We start from the raw sequence: 26,107 nt of genomic DNA, 5'->3' as shown, positions 1-26,107 counted from the left end.
CGATGCTGGACAAGGTTAAGGGCGGGCAGGGGGCAGTGTTGGGGGACGTTGGGAGGGCGGTGCTGGACGGGTTTCGGAGGCGGGTAGGTGCTCGCGCGTGGTGTGCTGCTATCTAGCCACCAGGACGGGGAGCGGACTTAACTGCAAACTCCAAGCCCTAGAGGAAAGACATGGAATTGATTAACCGAATAATCAATTAGCCAAACAAAATAGTGCCCGCTCATCTCGTTTGGATAATCGAGTTTCCTCTGTATCTTGTAGATGGTTGCCAGGTGATGAGTTACTCAATGCACAATTCCCAATGTCTGACTTTCTCTTGTAACCACAGTATTTAGGTGGCGGGTCCAGTTTAGTTTCTGGTTTAGAATGGTTCTTGGCATTAAACTAAGTTGATTAGGGGATGGGTATGCAAGTGTAGGGGACACCAGCCCTGATGTTTTTGAGTTGATGGCAAGAAAACAGTTTCTAAAGTTTATCTTACTGGGCATTTCTACCATATTCCAGCAAGTTTGGCCTTGAGTAAGCTTTACATGATCGGGAGTGAGGCACAGCCCAGATGACTATATTTCTGGGATTTTGGAGAATTTGTGAATTCAATACAGAGGATAAGAAGTGCCTTACAATGTTTTTTTGGTACAAGGTTTGTAAGGCTTTTAGTTTTTACCTGGATAAGTCAAAGCCCACGATTAGGGGCCCAGCAGAAAACAAAGAGTGACATCAGAGGAAGATCATAAGTTTGTTGTTTGGTAATAGCTACCAATTTGACTGAGTATTGTAAGTTATTTTCAAATTAAAAGTAAATTAGGAATATTTTACAGATGTAAAACAAAAAGACCAGTAGGGAAAAAAAACAAATTAAGAAGTAAATAAAATAGAGATACAGTGACAGCTGTTGTGTTGTATCTGCGTGATGCAGTTGCTGGTGGATCCCATTGTTGTTCATAGTGACCACATCTGAGCAAGTGTTGGCTGCTTGAGAAAGTCGGTTCAGTGTCAATCAGCTGATGTCTGAGTATCGAATGCTGTGATACCTGAGGGGGTGGGTGAGATCTGAATGCTATGTTTCAGGAAATAGTCACACCGTTTAGATTAATTACTCAAATTTGGTCAGTGATCTGGGACAGGAGAGTGTGACTACAAGGATCAGCCCTTGATCTCATATAACAGGTTTACGATTCTTGCTCCCCATTTGGTGATTGGAGGGGATTTAAAAAAAAAAAATCATTCCTGGGATGAGGGCACCATGGGCTAAACCAGTATTTGTTGCCCATCTCTAATTGCCCAGAGGGTAATTAAGAGTCAACCACATTGCTTTCAGTCTGAAGTCACATGTAGGCCAAACCAGGTAAGGATGACAATTTCCTTCCCTAAAAAAACAACATAGGCTTTTTTGAGAATTGGCAACTGTTTCACGGTTATCTTAATTCCAGAATTTTATTGAATTCAAATTCCATCACCTACCATGATGGAATTTGAACCTGGATTCCCAAAGCATTACCTGTGTCTCTGGATTGACAGTCCAGCGACAAACCACTCGGACATTACGTTCCCAAATATAGGGAGGATGAGCAAACTGAACATAACATTATGATACAGAGAGCCATTCCAGAGAGTATGGAAAAGATAAATATATCTGAAGTCAGGTTAATAAAACCAGGGGAATAGACTCTATTAGTACTCTCTGTAGCCAGGATCTAGAGTCCCATTATTGTGCTGTCTGCTTGATGACTGGATTCCAGACATCTCTTCCAGGCTGCAGAGGAACTTGGAGTGGGAGAGGAAAATTCCAGCTGTTGTAGTCCAGGCAGGTATAAACAATATAGGCAGAACAAGAAAAGAGGTTTTGCTGAGGGATTATGAAAAACTAGGGACTAAATTAGCAAGGACAACCAAAAAGGTAATAATCTCCAGTTACTATCTGAGCCACTAGCTAACTGGCACTGGCTCAACAAGATTAAAGAGGCCAACGTATGGCTCAAAGTCTGGTTTACCAGAAATAGGTTTGAATTCATGGGATACTGACACCAGTACTGGGGAAGGAGGGAACTGTTCCAGTGGGATGGTCTTCACCTGAATCATGCTGGGATGAAAGTCCTGATGACTTAAATAACTAGGCCTGCATATAGGTCTTTAAACAAAATAGTGGTGGGAGAGCAGGACATGGGTTGGGTATGGAGAGGGTCCTTTCATGGAAAATTTGAAAATCAAAGGAAAAAGGGAAGGTTGGACTGCAGGTTAATGAGATACTGATTGTTACCAGAAAAACCCATAGAAACATAAAAAGAATAATGCAACAAACATAAAAGCTTTATATCTTAATGCATGATTTGGAGATGCCGGTGTTGGACTGGGGTGTACAAAGTTAAAAATCACACAACACCAGGTTACAGTCCAACAGGTTTAATTGGAAGCACACTAGCTTTCGGAGCAACGCTCCTTCACCAGGTGTTAGTGGAGGGCTCGATCGTAACATAGAATTTATAGCAAAAATTTACAGTGTGATGTAACTGAAATTATACATTGAAACATTGATTGTCTGTTAAGCCTTTCATCTGTTAGAATACAGTGATAGTTTCACTTCTTTCATGTGTAAATCACAAAACCTTTTTTTTAAAAAGTTGCATTCTCGGGTTAGCTGTTAACAATGGTGATAGCTAGACAATATGTTGAAGTTGTTGGCCCCCTGTATTCTCTGTCTATGACCTGATGTTTAGATTGATTCTAATCTAAAAAGTGAGATAACGGAGTTTTGCATAAATTCATGCAGTTTTTGAGCTCAGAGTTCTACATGAATGCAGAACTCTGAGCTCAAAAACTGCATGAATTTAGGCAAAACTCCGTTATCTCACTTTTTAGATTAGAATCAATCTAAACATCAGGTCATAGACAGAGAACACAGGGGGCCAACACCTTCAACATATTGTCTAGCTATCACCATTGTTAACAGCTAACCCGAGAATGCAACATTTTAAAAAAAAGGTTTTGTGATTTACACATGAAAGAAATGAAACTATCACTGTATTCTAACAGATGAAAGGCTTAACAGACAATCAATTCTTCAATGTATAATTTCAGTTACATCACACTGCAAATTTTTGCTATAAATCTTTGTTACGATCGAGCCCTCCACAATCACCCTGATGAAGGAGCGTCGCTCCGAAAGCTAGTGTACTTCCAATTAAACCTGTTGGACTATAACCTGGTGTTGTGTGATTTTTAACTTTGACCTGGTTAAGTGTTTGATTGCACTCTCCAGCTCGGAGCGGAGAATTGCCTGAAAATACCGGCGGACACGCATGATGAGCCGGAACTTGGCATTTGTTTTTCTCTTCGGGAATAGAAATGGATTTGGGAAATTGCCTGATTTTAGATGGTTACTGAGCACTGATTGTATCAATGGGCTGGTCCCTATGAAATGTATCACTGGCATATCTATAATACCATCAATGTGTGACCCTGGGTGATAGGTAATGAGCTCTCAGGCAGTATGATTTGGATTACAAGTATGAATTAAGAAGTTTGATATGTGCAGAAATAGAAGAGATACCATTCTGATACTGGTGCCTGCAACGATCGAGCCCTCCACTACCACCTGATGAAGGAGTGGTGCTCCGAAAGCTAGTGTGCTTCCAATTAAACCTGTTGGACTGTAACCTGGTGTTGTGTGATTTTTATCTTAATGCATGAAGCATTTAGAATAAGGTAAACAAACTGACGCAAATTGAGGTAAATGAATATGATTGCATAGCCATGACAGAAACATGGCTAAAAAAAATCAACACTGAGACCTTAACAAATAGATATATTTCACCTCTCAGAAACACAGGATTGAATGAAAGGTGGTGGTGTAGCATTGTTAATAAGAGATGAAATGAGGACAGCTGTGAGAGATGATCTAGGTTCTCATTATGTAGAAACCGAAAGACAGGGTGACCGCTTTGCAGAACACCTAAGTTCTGTTTGCAAAAAAGACCCTGAACTTCCACTTGCCTGCCACTTTAACACACCATCATGTTCCCTGGCCAATATCTCTGTCTCAGGCTTAATGCAGTGCTCTAGGAAAGCTCAGCATCAACTGAAAGAACTACACTTTGGAGCCTCTGCAGCAAGCTCAACATCAAGCTCGATAACTTTAGGGCTTGAACTCTTCTATGTCCTAGCCCCAGCACCACACACCAGGCCTTCTGATCATATAGCCTGCCATTATACACAACCCATTGTTAGCCACTAATAGTCTTCATTAGCAGCTATTCACCCTCCCAACCACACCTTTGTCTGTCCAATTGTTCTTCTCTCTTTTTGGGCTCTATCCCCTCCTAAGATTTACTCCTGAATTCTTCCCCACAGCCCACCTTCTGCATTAAACTAACATTTTCCTAGCTACCATCAGATCTGAGGAAGTGTCACTGGACCTGAAATGTTAACTCTGATTTCTCTTCACAGGTGCTGCCATACCTGCTGAGGTTTTCCAACAATTTCTATTTTTGTTTCTGATGATGTAGAGTCCACTTGGGAGGGAGGGGGTAAAAGAACAACAAGGAAAAGAAGGCATTGGGTAAGAGTAGTGCACAGCCCCCCAAACAGTAACTACTCTGTAGAAAATCAACAAATAGGCTGAGCAAGTATAATGAATAGGGCAATGATTATGGTTGACTTTAATCTTCATGTTGATTGAATTCATCAACTTGGAAAGAGTAGCTTTAACAACAAATTAATTGAATGCACCAAGGATTATTTTCTAGAGCAATATGTCATGGAGCCAACTAGTGAGCAGGTTATCTTAGATCTGGTAATGGGTAAAATGAGGCAGCTTTCATAAAATAACCTCTAAGTAAAACATCCTCGAGGAAATAGTGATCATAACAAGATAGAATTTAATACTCAGTTTAAGACTGCAAAACCACCCTTTTACATTGGGCAGAAGATATAAAAATTTGAATGCACATGTGAGCAGATTCAAGGACAACTTATTCCCTGCAGTTATCAGACTTTTAAAAGGACCTCACAAATGCTAATATTGATTTGTCTCTCACTGCACCTTCTCTATGTTTGTAACACCGAGTCGGCACTCTGTTCTATTATCTGATGCACTTTGTATGCTCTGATCTGTCTGTAGAGCACATAAAACACTTTTCACTGTATCTCGGTACATATGACAACAATAAATCAAGTCAAATCAATTAAAATCAAATCAAAGAAACAACTTCGCTTTAAATAAAAGGAATTACAATGAAGTGAGGATAATGTCAGCTGAAGTGAATGAGACAAACAGCTTAACAGGAATCACATAAGTAACAGATAAGTAAGGAGGCAATTCATGATTCTCAGCAAAAATCTCTCCCAGTAAGAAGGAAATATTCTAAGAGGGATAAACCAACCATGGCTAAGCAAGGAAGTTAAGGAAAATATTACTTTGAAATAAAAAGCACATAAGGCCACAAAAGTTATAGCCCTGAAGACTGGGATGAATTCAGAATCCAGGAAAGGAGGACTGCAAAGATAATAAAGAGAGAAAAAATAAGGTACAAGTACAAACTAGCAAGGAATATAAAAACTATAAAAATATTTAAATAACTTCTTTAAATACATAACAAGGAAGAAAGAGGCCAAAATGCATATAGGCCCCTTAAAAAATGAAGTTGAGGAAATGGTAATGGGGTATAACTAAATGGCAGTAAAGTAAAACAGATATTTGCATCAGTCAGTACAGAGGAAGATACTTCAAACATCGTATTAATACTAAAGAATATCACAAAGAGATTATGTACTACCATCATCACCAGTCAAGTAGTATTAGACAAACTAATGGAGTTAAAGGCAGATTAGTTCCCTGGCCCTGAATGCTTCAATCCTAGGATCCTAAAAATGGTACATGCGGAGGTAATGGATGTAATTTTCCAAAGGTTTCCAAAGGTTTCTGGATTCTAGGCAAGTACACGAGGATTGGAAAACTCCTCGTGTCATGTGACCTCCCTTCTTTTCAAAAGGGAAGTTAAAATGAGTAACTACAGGCTAAAAAGCTTAACATATACTGTTGGAAAAGTATTGGAATCAATTATTAAGGAATTAATAGCAGAACATTTGAAAAATCATAATCTAATAAAGCTGAATCAACATGGTTTCTTGAAAGGGAAACGGTGTCTGATAATTCATTAGTATTTTTTGAGGAAGTCTCAGCCAGACTGGATAGAGACAAGCCAGAAAGTCTTCAGCAAGGTACCTCATAACAGGTTAATTTTTAAGATATTAGCTCATGATGTTGGAGTTGGTACATTGGGATGGACTGAGAATTAGCTGATGGTGAGGAAACAGCAAGTGGGGGGTAAGGGATTCTTTATCAGGTTGGTGACCTGTGACCAGTGAGAATCTACAGGGATCAGTCCTAGGCCCACAACTATTTACAATGCATATTAATGGCATGGAGGAAGGAAGTAAATGTACTGCAACCAAATTTGCAGAGGACACAAACGTAGATAGACAGGTTAAGTAAATGACCAAAATGTTGGCAAATGGAGAATAATGTGAGAAAACGTGAATTTGTTCATTTTGGAAGTGTGAACAAAAGAATAAAGTATTATTTAAATGGAAAAGAAACTACAGGATGGAGTTACTTGTACACGAAACAGAATATCAGCATGCAAATGCAGCAGGTAATTAGGAATGCTAATGGAATGTTGGCCCTTATTTCAAGGCAGTTGGAGTTAAGAGTAGGGACGTCTTACTGCAACTGTACAGGGTGCTGGTGAGACTGCAACTATGAGCAATTTTAGTCCCCATTTTTAAGGAAAAAAATTATTTCACTGGAGGCATTTCAGAAAAGCTTCACAAGGATGATCCCTGGCATATAGGGATTGTATTATGAGCAAAGGTTAAACAGATTGGAACTTTGCTCATTGGAATTTAGAAGAATGAAAGGCAATCTCAATGAAACGTAGAGGGTTCTTTAAGGGGCTTTACAGGGTAAATACTGAGAGGATATTTTCCCTCATGGGAAAGTCCAGGAACAGAAGGCGTAGCTCAGGGTTAAGGGGTACCAATCTAAGTGAAATAAGGAGGAGTTTCTTCTCTCAGAGAGTTATGACCCTTTGGAACTTCTTGCCACAGAGATCTGTGGGGTCAGAGTGCTTGTATATATTTAAGGCTGAGATAGATTCTTGAGCAGGAGGGGAATCAAGGATTACAGCAAAACGCAGGAAAGTAGATAGGAAGAGTGTCCAATTAGCCATGACCCTACTGAATGGCTGAGCAGGCTTGAGGGGTCCCTACAACCTAAGTTCTTATCTCTTATGATCTTATAGACTATGACTTCACTTGATACTTCATTAGCATTGTGAGTCACTATGATAACATTAGAATCCTAATCACCTATTCATAGAAGGACCTCAGTGACTTTGAGTAGCTTTCCTGCTGCCTGCATTTAATATTGCAATTTGGCACTGGAGAACTGAAGATAATGAATGAATTTTCATGCTTCATTTTAACAGGTTTCCCCCCACTCCTAACTGGTTTCCACTGAGAGAGCTGGTTGGGTGACAAATGGACTTTAAAGTTCACCCAAATGTTTGTCCAAGACTGGGGGATGAGAGGATCATCAGGCTCACACCGCTCGTGTGACCTTCTGACAAACCAAGAAGGTAAATTTTCCACCAGGGTATAACTGATAAAATAAAGCATAGGGACATTCAACTGATATTTCCAGTCATATAATTATTTGTTTGCAAATAAAGGCTGAAATCTCTCATCGCCATCTTAGAAAGAGACCATTCCAATTTTGGTTTCAAAATTCTAAGTCACAGAAGATGTTGCTTAAGGTGAATGACAGGTGTCTTTTCCCTATGGTTGGGATTTTTAAGACAAGGGGGCATATTTAGAAGGTGAGAAAGAAAGATTAAAAAAGAAAGACATGAGGGCCAACCTTTACACAGAGTTCGTGTGTGGAATGAACTTCCAAAAGAAGTGATGGATGCGAGTACAGTTATAACATTTAAAAGACATTTGGTTAAGTACGTGAATAGGAAAGGTTTAGAGGGATATGGCCCATGTGCAGGCTGGTGGGACTAGTTTTCTTTGGGATTATGGTTGGCAAGGACTGGTTAGACTCAAGGGCGTGTTTCCATGCTGTATGGAAACTTTCTGATTCTATAACAGAAGCTGGATATTTCCTATAGGCATTTGGACAACACTGTCAGGGTCACATGTACACAAAACTATACTATGTAGGGAGTATCTTGGCTATGTCAGCAAGCAAAAGTGGGAAATTTTCCTGATAAGCCATATTAGCTGCAAAATGGCAACCCTCAAACACTATTCTCTTATGATTGCAAATATACATCAAGATAAAGCCACTATGGAAAGAAAAATAGTGTCAAATTTCATGTGCCACTTGGTACAGGAGGGAACAAAGGAAAGAAGGATGGATTCAACCAAGAAGGGAAATGTTTAAAATATGCTAATACACAGCCAAGGCTTTCCCATGGACAATTTCTGACATGAGTAAGTAGTTATTTATCTGCAGCAAGAAGCTGGAATGACCATAAGCATAGCTTCCTGGGTGAAATCAAACAAATTAGCACTAATTGGACATTGAGCCTTGAACCATTGCAGTCTGTACGTATTGGTTCCATATTATTTATTGATTGAGTTGTACCTTTCCCTCTGATTTTGCTGGTGTTGTTCAGATGCTGAAAATAACTGTGCAAATAACTTAAATAAAAAACTTTGTATCTACATTAAAATTGAATTTGAATTGTCGTCCTACACAGCTAACTTATCACATTCTAATTCCTTTATTTCACAACCATGTGAAAAACTGTTGACTCAAACACAATGGGAATATATCTGTTCACATACCCTTTGGCCTTGTAATCCAGGTTTTCCAGCACTGCCATCCAGACCAGGACGACCCTAAAAGTAGAAAACAAAAACACACATTTTTAAGTCTCATTGAGCTTCAGTTGTTCACCAGACATTTGGATATTCCTTTTCTTTCCTTTCTGGGATAGCTCAACCCCATCTTGCATCATCTGCCAACTCCCTTCAGTTCTGATGAAGGGTCACTCAGTTGTCCCTCCACAGACGTTGCCAATTCACCTAAGTTTCTCCAAGTTTGTTCCCTTGTTTTGAGTCATTCATGCATTACTTATCCACCAATATTACCACTACATCACCATCTCCCCAGAGGTTCTCAAGGTCTTTGAATGCAAGCGACAATTTCAAAATTTGCAGACAATACCAAACATGGCATCACTGTACACTGTGAAGAAGTTAGTGTTGAACTATAAGAGCAGGGAAGTTATGCTGAACCTGTGTAAGACAATATTTTGACCTCATCTGGAATATTGTATATAGTTCTGGGTGCCACATATTAGGAAGAAGATGAATATATTGAAGAAAGTGCAGATAATGTTCACCAGAATGGTTTCAGGGATGAGGGGTTTCAATGGTGAAGATAGATTTGGGAAGTTGGGATTATTTTCATTGGTGAAAAGGGTAAATTTGAATTTTCCAAATCATGAGAAATCTGAAATGGTAGACAGGAAGAGCATATTCTCACTTGCCAATGTATCAAGAACAGAAGTTATAGGTTTAAAGAGATTTGCAAATGAAGGAAGTACAATGTGAGCCAAAACTTTTTCACACACTGAGCAGTTTGAGTCTGCAAGGCACTGTCTGCAAATATGGTGGAAGCAGGTTCAGTTGAGGCATTCAAGAGAGCATTAGATTACCGAAATAGAAATAATGTGTGGGGTTATAGGGAAAGGATGGGAGACTGGTGCTAGTCATAATGTTCTCTAAAAGGTACGGGATAGACAAGATGTGCCAAATGAGCTCTTTTGCACTGTAACACTTTAACGGTGGGTGTTCAGTAAACAGCAGGGTAGGAGGGGTCAAGCAACCTAGACCTCATTGTTGGTGCCTTTTCTTCTCCAGAATCTGGGTGGTGCCAATTGGCACCCACATAGAAGATGGGTAACAGTCACTCCAACAGTCACTCAGAGTGGTCAACCAGTAGAATTCACGACCACAGAAGGTTTTGGAGCCTGGGCTACTGAGTATATTGAAGAAACAGAATGATAAATTCTTAGATATTAAAGCATCAAGGAGCATGGAGATTAAAAAAAACAGAATTGTGGCATTGAGGTACAGGATCAATCAATTCATCAACCAGTATCCATATCAAATGGCAGAGCAGGCTCGAGGAGCTGAATGCACTACTCCTGCTTATAGTTTCTATAATTCTATGTTTCATTTCAGGACAATCCAGACATCCACACCAGTTATCCCATTGCTTGCAGCTGCTCAATCCCAGAAGGGTGACAATATAAATGTGCAGGACATTTTTTAGCAGGTTGGGCCCTCTCAGACTAAAGTCCCCAAGATATGCTTGCCAAAGACTTCAAAGTCACCAGGACATATGGTCAGCAGGCTCCCTCCCTACCAATTGTAAAGGTTGAGCCTGCACCTCAACATTGTACAACGGAGAAGTATTATTAAAAAAATCCTTCTCAAACATAGGAGTTCAAACACGGGATGGAATAAGCATGCCTGTAAACTTATCTTCACTTGCCCTGTTCTAATGATCTCATCTCAAACAGATTTGAGAGGGCTCTCCAATATGAAGCAAGGGCACGTGTGAGAGGAATCTGAGGTCTTCATTAATTTGGTGACCATGTCATCATGCTGAATGGTTTGTGCCAAACTTTTCCTTGTAAAAGTGAGAAAAAAATACACTAACCAAAGGCCCTGGAGGACCTGGCAAGCCTGGATGTCCACGAAGTCCTGGCTGACCCTGTATAAAGGTAAAGCACATTAAACCTAAATCAAAATAAAGTACTGTGTTTGGAAAACCTTGTGCGGCTGTAAATATTATTCATAAGAATGATTTATTATTGATATATTTTGATTCATATTTTCAATGTTTTCTTATTGTATCATGAGGGACTTGTCCAGTTTAGAATTGTCTTAAATTCCCTTCACTTTTTTATCAATACTGCACCACATTTCATAGAAGTATGTGAAAGCACATCATATTTTTACAGCATTGAAAGAAGCCATTTAATGCAATAGATCTCTGCTTGTGTTTATGTTCTATGTGGCCTTGCATTGCAACTTATTATCCCTCAACCTTATTCTTGTGTTACGACAGACAGTGGCATATTCTATTCTGCCCAATTCCACCTTCATTTCCCCAAACCTCATATCCTGCACACACACACATCTGCAATATTTGACAATAGTAGGGAAACATGTAACAAAAACAGCATCATTAATATCAGCAAAGTTTCCAGACTTCTCCCTCCTTTGAAGATTGGACAGTGATCAACTCATTTCCATGTTGGGTATTCATATTATAGCCAACTGCTTCATATGTGGAAGATGAGCAACAACTGCAAGTCTAATTGTAGTTGTAAGTGCCAAATCAGGGAACACATCACGTTAACCTGTCAACTGGGGGAGGCACCTCATTGGTTCATTTACCATCTCAGGAAGCAATGGCCAAAATAAATATTCCTTTCAAAGGTTTTCCCATCATACAACAGTATTAAAGGTACTGATTTGAGGGTATAGCAGGGTTAAGACAAGTGATTTAGTTCTAATAGGCCCCCCTTGAATAAGCAAAGATTTCTCATATGTTGATTCTCAGTGAAGTTGAGGCAGGAGTGCTCCATGAATACTCACTCTGGATATAGCCCCTTTTACACTCTCTTTTCCAAGATACAACAGCTCTTCTTGCTAGCTCCTCCTTCACCACCTATATGGCTGAGTTACCAGACTGAAGTTAGATCGATTCATGGGTGAAGAATAAATGGAAGGATATGATGACATGCTGTTATGAAGTAAGGTGGATGGGTGTTTGTGTAAAGTGTTCACAGTAGCATAGACCTGTTGGATTGTATTTCCCTTCCTTTGCAGTAATTTGGGGATTAGAAAGTGAATTTGATTAAATTATTTATTTTAATTTTGTCTTATTTTGAATGCTGATAGATTACTGAGAGTTGTTCATATACTCTTGATTCATAAAGTTTCTGCACCAGCAAAATGCAGACACTTTGAATGGTATTTTAATGTGTACTTCAAGACATATATCCTTTATTTGGTAATATATGGGAATTAAACTTACTGGTTCTCCTTTCAAACCATCAAGTTCTACCTAAAAGAAAATATTCAGTTGTTAGTCATCAACATCAAATGAACAAACAAACTAAAAGGTACTTTCCTTTTACTATTAAAACGACCAAAATAATTAATATAATTATTAAAACCAGGGAAGGGCCATTCTAATTTTGGAAGGTGTTAAAACTATAAGGGTAACATTTCTCAGTTTGCATTGTGAGAGAATGCAAACGTGGGCGGCACGGTGGCACAGTGGTTAGCACTGCTGCCTCACAGCGCCAGAGACCCGGGTTCAATTCCCGCCTCAGGCGACTGACTGTGTGGAGTTTGCACGTTCTCCCCATGTGTGTGTGGGTTTCCTCTGGGTGCTCCGGTTTCCTCCCACAGTCCAAAGATGTGCAGGGTCAGGTGAATTGGCCATACTAAATTGCCCGTAGTGTTAGGTAAGGGGTAAATGTAGGGGTATGGGGTGGGTTTCGCTTCGGCGGGTCGGTGTGGACTTGTTGGGCCAAAGGGCCTGTTTCCACACTGTAATCTAATCTAAATCTAAAGAATGAAATGGGCCTTATATTTAAGTAGCATATCTTTCTTGGTGCCCAGTGTTGTGAGTGGAAGATGCAATGTATTCCAGGTACTCCACCCTTGATTCTCTTTCTCTACCAGACCATACTGGTGCACAGGACAGATAATTATCCAATAATACACAGTAGATTAATTAGAAATGACACTGCATCATGGAATCAAAGGTACTTTGTTCGGAATAGATTTGAAAGACACTATGAAAGAGGTACAAATAAAATAATTTCATTTTATCTATTCTAATGAGCAGTGGAATTTTTCACAGAAGAACAAATACTTAAATTATAAAAAATGTTATCAGGACTGATACAATTTAAAGAGAAATGTGTGACATTAATCGCCATTTTAGTCTGAAATAGCAAGACAAGTTGATAAAAATAATATGGTTACAAAGATAGCGACTGTTATAACCTTTCTTAAATCTGAAGTTCTATTGTTTCAGAGATACTTAAATGTAAACATTTAACAACTGATCACTTTAATTTTAAAATGGTAGATTTAAAAAAAATAATCACTTTCACAGAAGTGACATTAGTTATTTGAATTCAGACTTCAGAATTCAGATAGTTAAAAAAGGCAGCAGTAAGAGGGAAGTTGTTGTACATTCAAATGGATTAAAAACAACTAACTGATACTTACATTCCGGTTGCTCATTCCTTGGAGGTAAAGATTTGTATCAAATGTACTAAATTCATAAATATACCCCAAGGAACTCAGAATCTAATCACAATTCCTGCTGTGTTCCTCTCCTGTATCATTATACGTTTTGAATATTTCCAAACCAGACAATCCAAGTTGTCTCTCACCCCAATCAAACAGCTAAATGGAAAGAGTCGGAAGTCAGGAATGTCTGAAAACCTGATGTTCCTGTTGCTGACAGAGACTGCAAAGTCAGCCCACTCTTTGATTTCTTTACCAGGTCATTCCATCTTCCATCGCTTTATATTTCATGAGTTAGACACTTACCACACTGCCTGGGTAACCTGGAGGTCCAGCTTCTCCCTGTTTAAAAAATATATAAAATCAACAAATGATGGCTCTGAAAATTTGTGCACTCAAGCTTGAGATAGTTTCCTCAAACTGCCCAACATGAGCATGAAGAAATTTGTGAAAAATTTATGGAACCATCCAATCACAGAAATTGAGAAATCTTGAACTTTGATTAAGAAAATATGGTTTTGTTGCATTGTATTTTTCAATTCTATTTGCCCCTTTGTCAAGAGACTTCGTAATATAGGTGCAGTCTTTCCACAAGTTTCCTTTGTGGCTATTTTACTTAATTGTGTGACTAGTAAGTAAATTTTAGCTGACTGTTTAACAGTGTCAGGTCTGAGACTAGACTTTGTCCTCATCTAATACCCACGCAAATAGCTTACCAAATATATCTCCAGCAGTTAGGAATACTTTTCTGTTTCTTGCTGCATCTTCCTTTTTAGACTATTTAACCCATGTTCCTTGACTCTAGCCTTCATCCAAGTAATTTTATACAGATTTGGAATTGAACCAAGGGACTTGTATAACAAAGAACTAGTAATGGTTTTGCTGTCTTTACTCCCAGCAAGCTTGATTTATCCAATTGGATGTATTGTTAAGCTAAAACTTTAACCAGGTGAGATTTTAATCATTACAGAAACATGGTTTGCATAGCTAGCAATAGACATGATCCTAAACTGAGTTATCAGACTAATGAATTAATCTCAGAATAAAATATATCTACACAGATATACAATAGCAGAGACAATTTACTTGAGAGAACTAAAATCAGTACAAAAAATGGTGTTTTAGGTCATGATTAAAATTGACTAGATGAACTAGCTTATGCCAGAAACGTCGATTCTCCTGTTCCCTGGATGCTGCCTGACTTGCTGCGCTTTTCCAGCAACACATTTTCAGAACTAGTTGTCTCACACAGCCACTATACAGTCAACCCACAAGTGGTTTTGTCTAGTAATAGAATGCTGCCATCAAGCCCATCACACAAATGATATATGTGATATGTGAATTCTAGTGAGTGATCTCAGGGTGGTGTGTAAGTTATATATGCCAATGACTGATGAGCCATGCCAAACCATACCTTGGTGATGATTTACAGACGGCAACATGTTACTCATGCTCAACCAGCCTGTATTTTCAAGCTATAGAACAGTATATCCACCATTAGATGTGATTTTGCCATTGGAAATTATTTATTAAATAATCCAGACTGTGCCATGAATTAAATCAGAGGTCAATTTAAGATCATCTGCCAGGCTTACAGTGTGAAACATTTGCAGCTACTAGAAGCTGCATACATAAATAATCAGGACTTTTGGGGTAAACTGAATTTGTACATAGATGTACCTTTTTTTTGAAAGAGGCCATGGAGGCAGCCAAACTCAACTGCATCCAATATCAATGGCAATGCCCTGAGCAATAAGAATCTACCTAACTGGGCTGAGAATTAAGATTGATGTTAACAGTTCTTGCTGTATCTCCATGCCGATGATGACTCAACCAATCTGCACTCACTCTCATACTGTATAAAATGATGTATCCTTTTCAAGTCTGTTGGTTGCATCTTAGATCTGATTAGTACAAGTCAAAAAAACCTTCAACATTTAGTCTCCTTTTAGCAAAGCTGTAGGAAGTCAGGATCTTCTCTCTTTCTAGGTTACTTTTTTGGTTATCTATCATAATTATTGCACAGGCTCTCATGCTCATAACCATATCTCAGCAACTGTCTTCTGTTTTTTTTTGTATAATGTAAGGGAAAACAAAACACAAGTGTGTGAACTGGTTATGCTCTGACATGCATGTATCCACAGAGTGGGTGCTCAAACAGCATTGATTAAGTATTGATTATAACAATGAATAGGCATTATTGGAATTCTACCAAAGGAAGGGAAAGATTTTGAGTAGTCTCTAAAGTAGGTAAGTTCCCCTTACACCTGTTAGTCATGATCTGCGAAGGTTAGGATGCCATCAACAGTAAACATTAGCAGTTGCCATTATAGGATAGAAACAAAGTTCCTGATATGAAAGTGATATCTTTGGAAAGTAGATATTCATTAATATAAAACCTCTCAGCTTCTCTATAGCTACTCTGAAAGTTGAAACTCAAATTAAGCAATTGAACAGTTTCTTACGGAAGTAGGAATTCTATCAACGATTAATATGCAAGAGATGACTTAACAAATACATTCAACTGACAGGGTGCTTCATTTGCAAGGTGCACACCAGGCCATATTTTGTGTAGAACACCAATGCTTTTCGCATTTGAATTATTAGGGTCTCCTTGCTGACTGGATTCACTCACAAAATAAAATGATCTGGTTTTGAAGCAACTAATGGATGGTGTTTGATGCTGATTTCAAAGAAAACTACCCACTAAAATCTAACAATCTCCTTTGTCTTGATTTCCCCTTGACTGGCATTAATTTGAATTCGGCACCAAATCCAGCAGTCAATCATACTGACGCATCGGAGCCAATCGTACTGACAATAGCAAATTCAGAAAGAAGAAACCGTGGTTATCCTTCACCTATAATTAAACTTTACAGCCTGAAGTAAAGATTGGCCATATATCTGAGCTTACAGCGGAAACTTTATTCCCATAAACAATACTGAATTTTTTAAATAATTGATTTAAATTATAATGGATAATTTTATGAAAATAACATTTTAATGAATATGAAATTAGTTTACAGGGACAGAGATTATTTTTACCAATAAATATAAATTTAGTATACAACTAACTATTGAGTTTCATCTTATTTAAGAAGATGAAACGTTTCAGGTCTGTTTTTACAATGAGACTAATAGCTTACAAGAACAGGTTCTTATCAGTTTAGTGATTTCCAATTCACTATAATCTAGGTATTTAAAGTGCCCAGGAAGAAACATAGAATCACAAAAAGTAGTTTATGATACCCTCCATTTTATAGGAATAGTGATGATGAAGGCAAACAATTTTGCTATTATTACATGTGAAAAATCTAAGTTCGGCTGTAATTATTTTCTGTCTTTTTCTCTGCATCATAATAAAAAGAATCACCTCAATCCTTCTAGAAACATTCCCACAACATACACACTATTTGTTCTAATGACATCAAATGCCATAACTTTATTTTGCTTTTACTTTTTATACTTACTTTTTTTCCTTTTGCTCCAGAAGTACCCGGAATTCCTGGACTACCAGTTGCCCCCTTTGAATAAGGACAGAAGATGTTACAACAACAGAATTTAAAAGTAACTGGGTAAAACACTCCAAATGACTCCACAAGAGCATAAATAGACAGAATCTGACACCAGGATAAAGGAAATATTAAGGTGGGTGATCAAAAGCTTAATCAATGAAGTAGCAATTGAGCTCTCTCTTAATAGAGACATTTGTGGTAGAGATTTAGGCCAATAATTCCAGATCTAAGGGACTAGATAGCTGATATTACAGCCACCTCTGCTGGAAAAAGAAAGTGGGGAATATATAAATGGTCATTTGAAGTTACAGTATATTTTATATCTCGCAGTCATAAAGAGGTGATATACCAGCTTCTATGTGTGCAACAAGAATTTGTTCACTGTTTTAAAATGGCTTCTGTTTAAAGCTCAATGCTTCCAGCAACTTCTGTAATTGTTTTTTTACTCACCTCGGAGTCCACATCCAGGCCTAATCAATCAAGCATGATGGGCATCAATAGTAAAGATTATACAAATTATATGATTAAACAAATAACAACTAGACATTTCAACACTATAAGTGGAATGCCAAATCTTTGGAGGGTTGGTGGATTTCAATTTATTCATGGGATCTGGGTATTCCTGGCTTTGCCCACATTTATTTCTCAACCCTAGTTGCCCTTGCGAAGGGGGTAGTGATTTGCCTTCTTGAACCACTGCAGTCCACATGGTGTAGGGCTACCAACAATGTTGTTAGAGAGTGAGTTTCAGCAGAGAATGAATTGAAGTAGAGTTCCAAGTTAGGACTCTGTGGGATTTGGAGATAAACTTGCAGCTGACAGTGCTCTTGCTCATGTGCTAACCCTGTCATTCTAGACTGTAAAGTCAAGGGTTTGCAAGATGCTGTCAAGATGATCCCTGGTGAATTGCTGCAGCACATCTTGTCAATGGTACACACTGTTGCCACTGTGGATTATTGTTGGAGGCAGTAAATGTTAAAGGTGTGACATGGTATGACAATCAAGGGAGTTTTTTTTTATCTCAAATAGTGTCAAATCTCTTGTCTATTGTGGGAGGTGATTCATTTAGGTCCAGTTGGAATTTATCATTATACTCCTGACCTATGACTTGTATATGGTCGACAGGCTTTAAGGAGCTAGCAGACTTACTAGCTGAAGAATTCCAAGCTTCTAACCTTCTTTAGTAGCCACACAAGTTAAATGGCTGTCCAGTTCATTTCCTGGTCAATGGTAATTCTCAAGATATTAACTGTGGGTTGTTATGTCATCAATGCTTTTGAACATCAAGCAGGGTCAGATTCTCCCTTGTGGGAGATGGTCTGATGGGGGTGAGAAAAATATGGAAATGTAAGATCAGGGAAACATTGCAAATTTGGAAAAAAGATTTAAAACGTTGGTAAGCATGGATTCAATGCAAGTCAGTAAATACAACAGTGTTGGGTGAATGTGAGTTATGAAACTTGAATAAATCAAAGTTTCTGATGGGTAAAGGATAGGAGGCATTCTTACAAACAGTTCACCTATTGCAGATCTATTCCACAACTGCTTCTTTTAAAGAATTAGCATTTTGTTGTTGAAAGGATTCCATGTAGCTTGCTACCACTTTCTTTCTTTTTCTTTAGTTTCCTTGCCTCACTTTCCTACAGTTCTGACCCATGTTGGATATAGTTTTTGATATTATGCCACACATCACCCAACTGGCAATTTTTCATGACAGACTGAATGTTAGCAGATTATTTCATTACAGGGGTTTCACAGCCAAGTTCAATGTTATGCCTACTGATATCCACATAAACAAGCTTTTGAAAATGAGAGGACGTTTGGATGCAGTTGCCTTAAAGCAGGTGTTGAACCTGGGGCCAGTTATCTTGTATGACAAACTGAGTGCTACATTTGCCCACCAAGTCCTTTAGAGATTTTCTTTTCAACAAATAACTCAAATCAATCTGAAAATTTCTTCCTGTATCATAAAATAGCAGTTTTGATCCATCTTAAAAGGCAACTAATATTAGGCCTGGAATTGACACAAAATTCAGATTTTAGACTCCCTACAGTGTGGAAACAGGCCCTTTGGCCCAACCAGTCCACACCGACCCTCTGAAGAGTAACCCACCCAGACCCATTTCCCTCTGACTAACGCACCTAACACTATAGACAATTTAGCATGGCCAATTCACCTGACCTGCACATCTTTGGACTGTGGGAGGAAACCAGAGCACCCGGAGGAAACCCACGCAGACACGGGGAGAATGTGCAAACTCCACACAGACAGTCGCCCGAGGCTGGGATTGAACCTGGGACCCTGGTTCTGTGAGGCTGCAGTGCTAACCACTGAGCCACCATTTCACCCCAATTAGGGCATCCTAATTGCTGTGCTTTAAACCATACAGGCCTGTATTAAGGAGGCCTCCTGACCAGGTGCTCTCTCTTCCAACGAGCAATCCAGGTTCACTCCACAGACCCTTCTAACATGTCCCTACAGCATTTTACCCTTCAGGTGTTTGCCAATTTCTTTTATATGAAGGATATTTCAATGACAGGAATGTGAAATAAATATTCTCTGATTCATTAAAGTGTCTGACGTTTTGCCTTTTGATATTTTCATCAGGTTTAGTCTGCTTTGTTTTGCTTCTCTGTGTCAGAGTAAAATAACTTTACAATTTTATCTATTGCCTCAAAAACCACCCTGACCTTAATCTGACAAGACACTTTTTAACGTGACAGAAAGGGCTGGATTACATGGCGGGGAGCCTTTGAGTTGAAAATAAGTTTAAAAAAGGTAAATATAAAAGTTTAACTGTTCGCCTTGTATCATGTGACTAACATTCACAGTGCATGAAAAGGGGGTTTGTTGCTGGATGAGAAACTTGGCATTCTGAAATAATTATCCATTTTGATATGAAATAAAATTTCACTGCAGTAGCTTGAAAATTTTAATTCAATGTAAACAGACATTTAAGGTAACATATAAGTTAAAATGACCATGAAAATATCAAATTGCCTTTAAACTCTATCTCATGTCTATCTCAAATCATGCCTGTCTCATTAACATCCTTTATGGGAAAAAAAGATCCTGTTGGCTTTGAATAGTCTGGCTTCAATTTGACTCCAGTCCCTTATCCACCCGACTTCCATCACTGCCATCAGAAGTGATTCTGAAGAACAGTCATACTGGATTCAAAACATTAACTGTTTCTCTCTCCACAGATACTGCCAGACCTGTTGAGTTTCTCCAGCATTGTGTTTTTATGTCAGAAGAAGCCAAATTAGTCACTCGTTGTCACTGGTGAATAAACAATAACTTGTGGCCATTTATAATGCTATCCACATACCCAGAATGAATCAAGGAAATATCAAGATTTAATTTTAAAGTTCATTAATCAAAGAGGCCTGCAATTGAGATTGCAAAAGAGACTTCTCTTCCCCTGAACTGCACTCACCCGTTACAACACTATGCATTTGACTAGCTAATGTTTCTCATTAAAAAGGAAGCAGCCTCTTGGCATAGAACGAGATTTCTCTGATTCCTGTTTCCTATTACTATCATCAACAGCATACAATTCCCTGGAGAACCTGCTGTGAACTGTGTACTTCCTTCTTCTTGTGATTCAAGTCAGAATCTGCTTCTTAGGCAGCCAGGGGCTGGCAGAGTAAAATGACAGAGGTCACAGACTTACCATTGCAGCATGCTGCCAAAAGTTGTAATACAAGGATCAAAGATCACACAGCTGCTAACTCAAGTATAGACCAAAGTCCACATGAAGCCAAATCATTGGATGAAGTAACTTTAGCAGGAGACATTTGTAAAAACAAGAGCAGGTGTGGAATATCCATTACCAAAATATTCAGGGTGATATATTTTAAAAGAATCCAGCATTGAATGTGATCCTTTTTTGTCAAATAGTTAAAGGTTGAGAAACATGTGGAGTGATGTCACGTCCTTGCAGAGACATGTCTAATAGGCGTGCCGGCAATTTAATTAATCCCATCAAATGGACTTAACAATGAAACTCATTCCCACTGAGTGAGGATCTGGCTTGTGTTGTGGAACATACTCTATAGAAAGAGGTTACATTGGAATTATGTCGGAAGTTTGTTCCACATATGTAAGACTCTGTATAGAATCAAACTGATCTAGTGACTATGTATGTGTATAAAGTTTTGCATGAATAATATATATTTTTGAAATAATAGAAGGAAAAAAGGATAAAGTGGTGTGGAAGGTGAAAGATAGTTGATACGGTGAATGGGCCAAGCTTGGCCTGAATTCTGAGCTAGATTTCATTAGAGTTCAGCAGCCTATATGAGAAAGGTTTTGCTGTTTACCTCAGATTGTTGGCTTCTAATGATGACTGTGGGTTTCTGTGGGATGCACTTGTATGGTTTAGATTTATGACAGAAGTTGTCAGGTTCTTAAACAATTAATTAGAATCCTGCAAAATAAATATAAGCTCCTTTTTTTCCTTTCTTTAAGTCTCTGGTTACAACTTACCAATCTAAAACTAGGCACTTCACTTACCATATTTTTGTACCATATATGAATAGATAAGAGGTGTTAATTTGTTAAGCAGTTTTCACTTACCACTTCACCAGGAAGGCCTGCTTTTCCAGGAAATCCATCAAAGCCACGTTCTCCCTAATTAATGGTAGATGACATTAATTATAATGCATATATAACCTACAATCATGAAAAACACTTCACCAGATATTTTCAATGCAAAGTTGATTTTAATTTCTATTTAATACATTCACTGATTTTAAATACATGACCTATTCACGTGTAGAGCTGTATCTTGACCTGTTGTGACTAATCAAATGAGCATTACAGATGCACGAAAAATACACAAAGAAAAGATGGATATCCCTGTTGTAAGATGAATCCTTAATGCTCATCATCATCTTTGAGCCAACAACACTGGATCGGTCCATTTATCTTCTTCTATGGAATTTCATCCCTGTTATTGTCCTTGAGGACATAAGATGCCAATAAGATCCCTTCTCAAACTTACTCATTAATGTGAACAATCCTATAGAATCTTTGAGGACTCTCCCGGAGGATTCTCTGAATTTAATTCCAGTAGGTTTCCATTGTGGGCTTTTTCTTAGGTGCCTGGAGAAAGCTCTGTGAATTCCATAAATTTCTCATTTATCCATTGGAATTAAGTGCATAGTTTAGAACAATGCTCTCTGAGCTGGCACTAAGCTGACGAATATTTGCTTATTCATGAGTCGGACTTTTGCCACTGAACCAGTAAGCTGTGACCCACTCCTCAGACATAAATACATCAATCATGAAGGGTTGGGTTGGGAGGGCGTTTTATTCCATTATGGGCCTGTTTTCCATTTTGAGCATCTTGCTCTGCCCCCAAGGTCTTCCCTCAACCAGATACTTCCTTTGCTCTCCACCTTCATCCTGATGCATGACCCTGGATCTCATTCCCACTCCCCACTCTGAAACCCCCACATTAACTTGGACTGCCAGTCACTACTGCCACTGGCACAGCCTGGATTACAGAGCTGTAAGTCAATTAGGTTCAATTGTTTGGTGATTATCTAATATTAAAGGCCACTGGTTATGTTCTTCCCCAACAATGGAAATCCTCACTCTCTCATTTCCACCCCCAACCATTTCTTTGCAAGAAAAGTGGAAATCAGACTTGACTTTCACAGCTGGAAGGTAAGGGGCTGGGAAGTGATTGGTTTGGTAATATGGTGTAGGAATGTGATAGGTATGGAAGCTTGAAATTTTCTGACTGCTCGAGTATATTACTAACTGCAGGAACCTCACCCAAACAGTTAACATTTGAGTGCCCAATTGAGGCATTTAAAGAGAAAATTAGACATCATTTCCTCCTCATGCTGGTACTGTGTAAACATTGGTGACCTCCCAGTCAGTTCCTATTGAAGGTGGTGGATTCTCTTAATAGCTGCCTCATTGCTCCCAGAGAGTACTTCACCCGCCACCTAATGCAAAATCCCAAATAGCTATTTGAAAGTGATTTCCACTGGCTGGTTCTTTGAAACAATATGCATTCACTCTCTGCTTCCTACTGCTGGCTTGGCAGTCATCACTTGTAACCATTGTGTTGCAGAGCTGGCTTGTCCACTGAGAGGATGGGCAGTTCAAAAAGGTAATCTGCTGTCTCACAGTCATAGAATTATAGAGATGTACAGCATGGAAACAGACCTTTCGGTTCGACATTGTCCATGTTGACCAAATATCTGAAATTAATCTAGTCCCATTTGCCAGCATTTGGCCCATATCCCTCTAAACCCTTCCTATTCATGTACCCACCCATATTCATATACCCTTTTAAATGTTGTAAATGAACCAGCCTCCACCATTTCCTCTGGTAACTCATTCTATACATGCACCACCCTTTGTATGAAAAAGTTGCCCAATTGGAAATTGGTTGAAAATTGTCACACTCAGGATAGAATCCCATTCCTTGCATTGGTGACAGGACTTCTGACCATTCCAAACAATTACAGACATCATCTTTGTCTTTCCTATCAAACTATTTTATAATCTTGAAGACCTCCATCATGACCTGAGGGGAAGTTTAAGGTGGATATAGGTGATTTAGAATGGATCTGCAGATCGAAAAATATCACCCAGTGGGTGGTAGAAATTTAGAATGCACTGCCTGTTAGGGTGGTGGAGGCAGGTACTCTTGCAACATTTAAGAGGCATCTGGATGAGCTCTTAAAATACCAAAGCTTGGTAGACTATGGACCAGTGTAGGTAAATGGGATTAGTGCAGTTTGCTGTTTGTTAGTTAGTATCGACATGGTGGGCCGAAGGACCTGTTTCTATGTTGTATGACTCTGTGACATGCCACTTCTCAGTTTTTTTTTTCTCTCAGATAAAATAGCTTCAGCATATTCAATCTTTTCTGATAAGTGTATCCCAACATTTCTGGCATCATTTTATCAATTTTTTATTGCTGTCATTACTTCATATCTTTTAAAATATTTAGACAATAAATATTTATGACTCCATGTTTGACCTAGGTCCTTTACAAGTTTATCATTTTTTATACTTTTCCTTTAAAACAGGAACATATGAATCTAAGAACAGGGAAAGGTCATTCAACCCCTCAGGTTTTAGTTAATAGCTGACTATCTACTGAACAACATATTCCTATGCTATTCCCAAATCTCTCGGTGTCTATTAATCTATGTCTTGAACATTCATAATGATGAAGCTTCCACTAACCTGTGAATTGGAGAATTCTAGAGATTCACCCTGCAGATACCCTCTAAATCACCACCCACAGTATGAAGAAGTTCCTCCTCATTTCAATCCTATTTGAGATTCTGTGACACTCCCTTTACAGATTTATAATATTACCCCAAAGTCGATCACTCAATTTCTCTACTCCATTTAGACATTTCTTTTCCGAGGTGTCTGCGGCATTCTTATTTTCTCTACCAACATGAGCATACTGCTTTACAGTTTCCTATGTTCAAGTTAAGTTGCCAGTTACATGACCATTCTGTGAATTAATTCATACTTTTCCATAATTTCATATTCCTCCATTAAAAACACCTTCCAATTTGATGCCATCTGCAAATGTTGAGATTGTACACCAAATTCAGAATAACTTATAAATCAAGAGTATCACTGCTGATTCTCTTTGGGTTTGTTCAGTTATCTTTAATTATTACTTTGTCTTCTTTTACTTCCCTCTGAATGCACATGATCTAACATATGTCATCATGTTATGAAGCATTGACAGGTCAAAGATCTTTTGAAAATCCAAATATATTGCACTTGCTTTATTACTCTTATTTACCCTTTCTGTAACTTTCCCAAAATTTCAATGAGGTTAGTTAAACATGTCTTTAGCAAAGCATTAAACTTCTTTCAATACATTTAAATGGTCATAGCAAGTGCCCAACCATGAAGATAAAGACATGGAGAGAGATTAATTTAGGATTGTTGTAGACTAGAGTCAGCACTGACATGATGGAGCAAGTAACCTCCTTCTGTGTTGCAGATATTAATGGCTTTAGTTATGAATTTAAAAGAATATCAAACGTATTGTATACATTCAACACATTTCTCACCTTTTCTCCAGTGGACCCTTTCTGACCTTCTTCACCTTTAATACCCTAGAATCAAAAATATAAATCAGAATTGGATGTAATAACGTGTCCATTTTCAATAATGAACATCTGCACTACTATAGGAAAAAATGTTAATACATTATTAACTAATTGATGATCCATTTATTTCAGCATTTTGCAAAATGGGGCAGAAGTATTGTGGAAAGAACATTTTGATCCATAAGTCTTGCCTCTGTGATCTTCAATATATTACTGTTGTCACAAAGTACAGAAATGATTGTTGCATACTTTATGGAGTTCAATAGCCTACAGATTAATAGTCTACATTTTTCTTTAATACATAACTTGAGTAAATAGTTTAGAGTAGTCCAGATTTAAAGATAGAACCAGTTGGATAATGACCTGTTTAGTTTCTTTGTTAATCTATCTTGTAAGTACTGTAGTCAGGCATACAGTCACTATGGCTGATCAGCTAACCAGATGTGACAGGGCTGAGAAATATTTGAAATGGACATTTTACTTTACTTAATAAGTAACTCACTTAATAACCTCAGTGACCAATGGCTCCACATCATGAAGCCAGATTTAAAAAAAAACATTAATGAGAGTGGCTGAAAGCTCCATGGAAGAGATGTTTTTTGAGTAAGTATTATAGATGGAGAGGTGAAAGGTAAAAGTAGTTCTGGAGAGTAAAATGAGATAGCTGAAATGTGCTCCAAAAGGAGGAAAAATGAGAAACAGGCCAAAGGAATGGAGAATCCAATTGGAATTCTATGTCTGGATGAATTTAGCAGAAGTTCAAAGTCTGCAGTATTTGATGAAAGTAAACTATGAGGGCTGTAACAATGAAGCAACCATTAGCCACCTTCTCATACCTCCAAACATGTATGCACTTTCTTTTAAATAACAACAAGTAAGGTCAACTAGACTGCAGACAGTCTGGCTGCTATTTTTGGACAACAGCCTGAAGGCTCTGAAGCAAACAACAATTACCATGGCTGCAAGGTTGAAATGTTTTAAGTTGAGTGCATTGATTAATAAGAAAATATGGTGAAAGTTAGTGAAAGTACCAGAGTGATGGATGAAAGCTTAGAGTTCTGAAAAAAAATAGTGATGACAAAAGGGCTATTGGAAGAATTGAATTTGAAAGTGATAAACAAAATGGT

The 26,107-nt window shown here is 38.3% G+C and overlaps 1 protein-coding gene across 4 annotated transcripts in view; it reads right to left on the bottom strand.

The window, feature by feature from the left end:
• Positions 1-26,107, bottom strand: part of col22a1 (collagen, type XXII, alpha 1) — a 302,096-nt gene that overhangs the window by 99,837 nt on the left and 176,152 nt on the right. For all 4 annotated transcript variants that reach the window (XM_043687854.1, XM_043687855.1, XM_043687856.1 and 1 more), the window contains 7 exons: positions 24,942-24,986; positions 21,451-21,504; positions 16,824-16,877; positions 13,660-13,695; positions 12,122-12,151; positions 10,736-10,789; positions 8,851-8,904 (listed from right to left, as the gene is read on the bottom strand). In XM_043687854.1, the coding sequence (XP_043543789.1) occupies positions 8,851-8,904; positions 10,736-10,789; positions 12,122-12,151; positions 13,660-13,695; positions 16,824-16,877; positions 21,451-21,504; positions 24,942-24,986 (327 nt within the window). The remainder of the gene's footprint in view (positions 1-8,850; positions 8,905-10,735; positions 10,790-12,121; positions 12,152-13,659; positions 13,696-16,823; positions 16,878-21,450; positions 21,505-24,941; positions 24,987-26,107) is intronic.

This window comes from Chiloscyllium plagiosum, chromosome 4, assembly GCF_004010195.1.
Source record: "Chiloscyllium plagiosum isolate BGI_BamShark_2017 chromosome 4, ASM401019v2, whole genome shotgun sequence".
Classification (NCBI taxonomy): Eukaryota; Metazoa; Chordata; class Chondrichthyes; order Orectolobiformes; family Hemiscylliidae; genus Chiloscyllium; species Chiloscyllium plagiosum.
The sequence above is the reverse complement of the archived record's forward strand: the minus strand, read 5'-3'. Positions and strand labels throughout refer to the sequence as shown.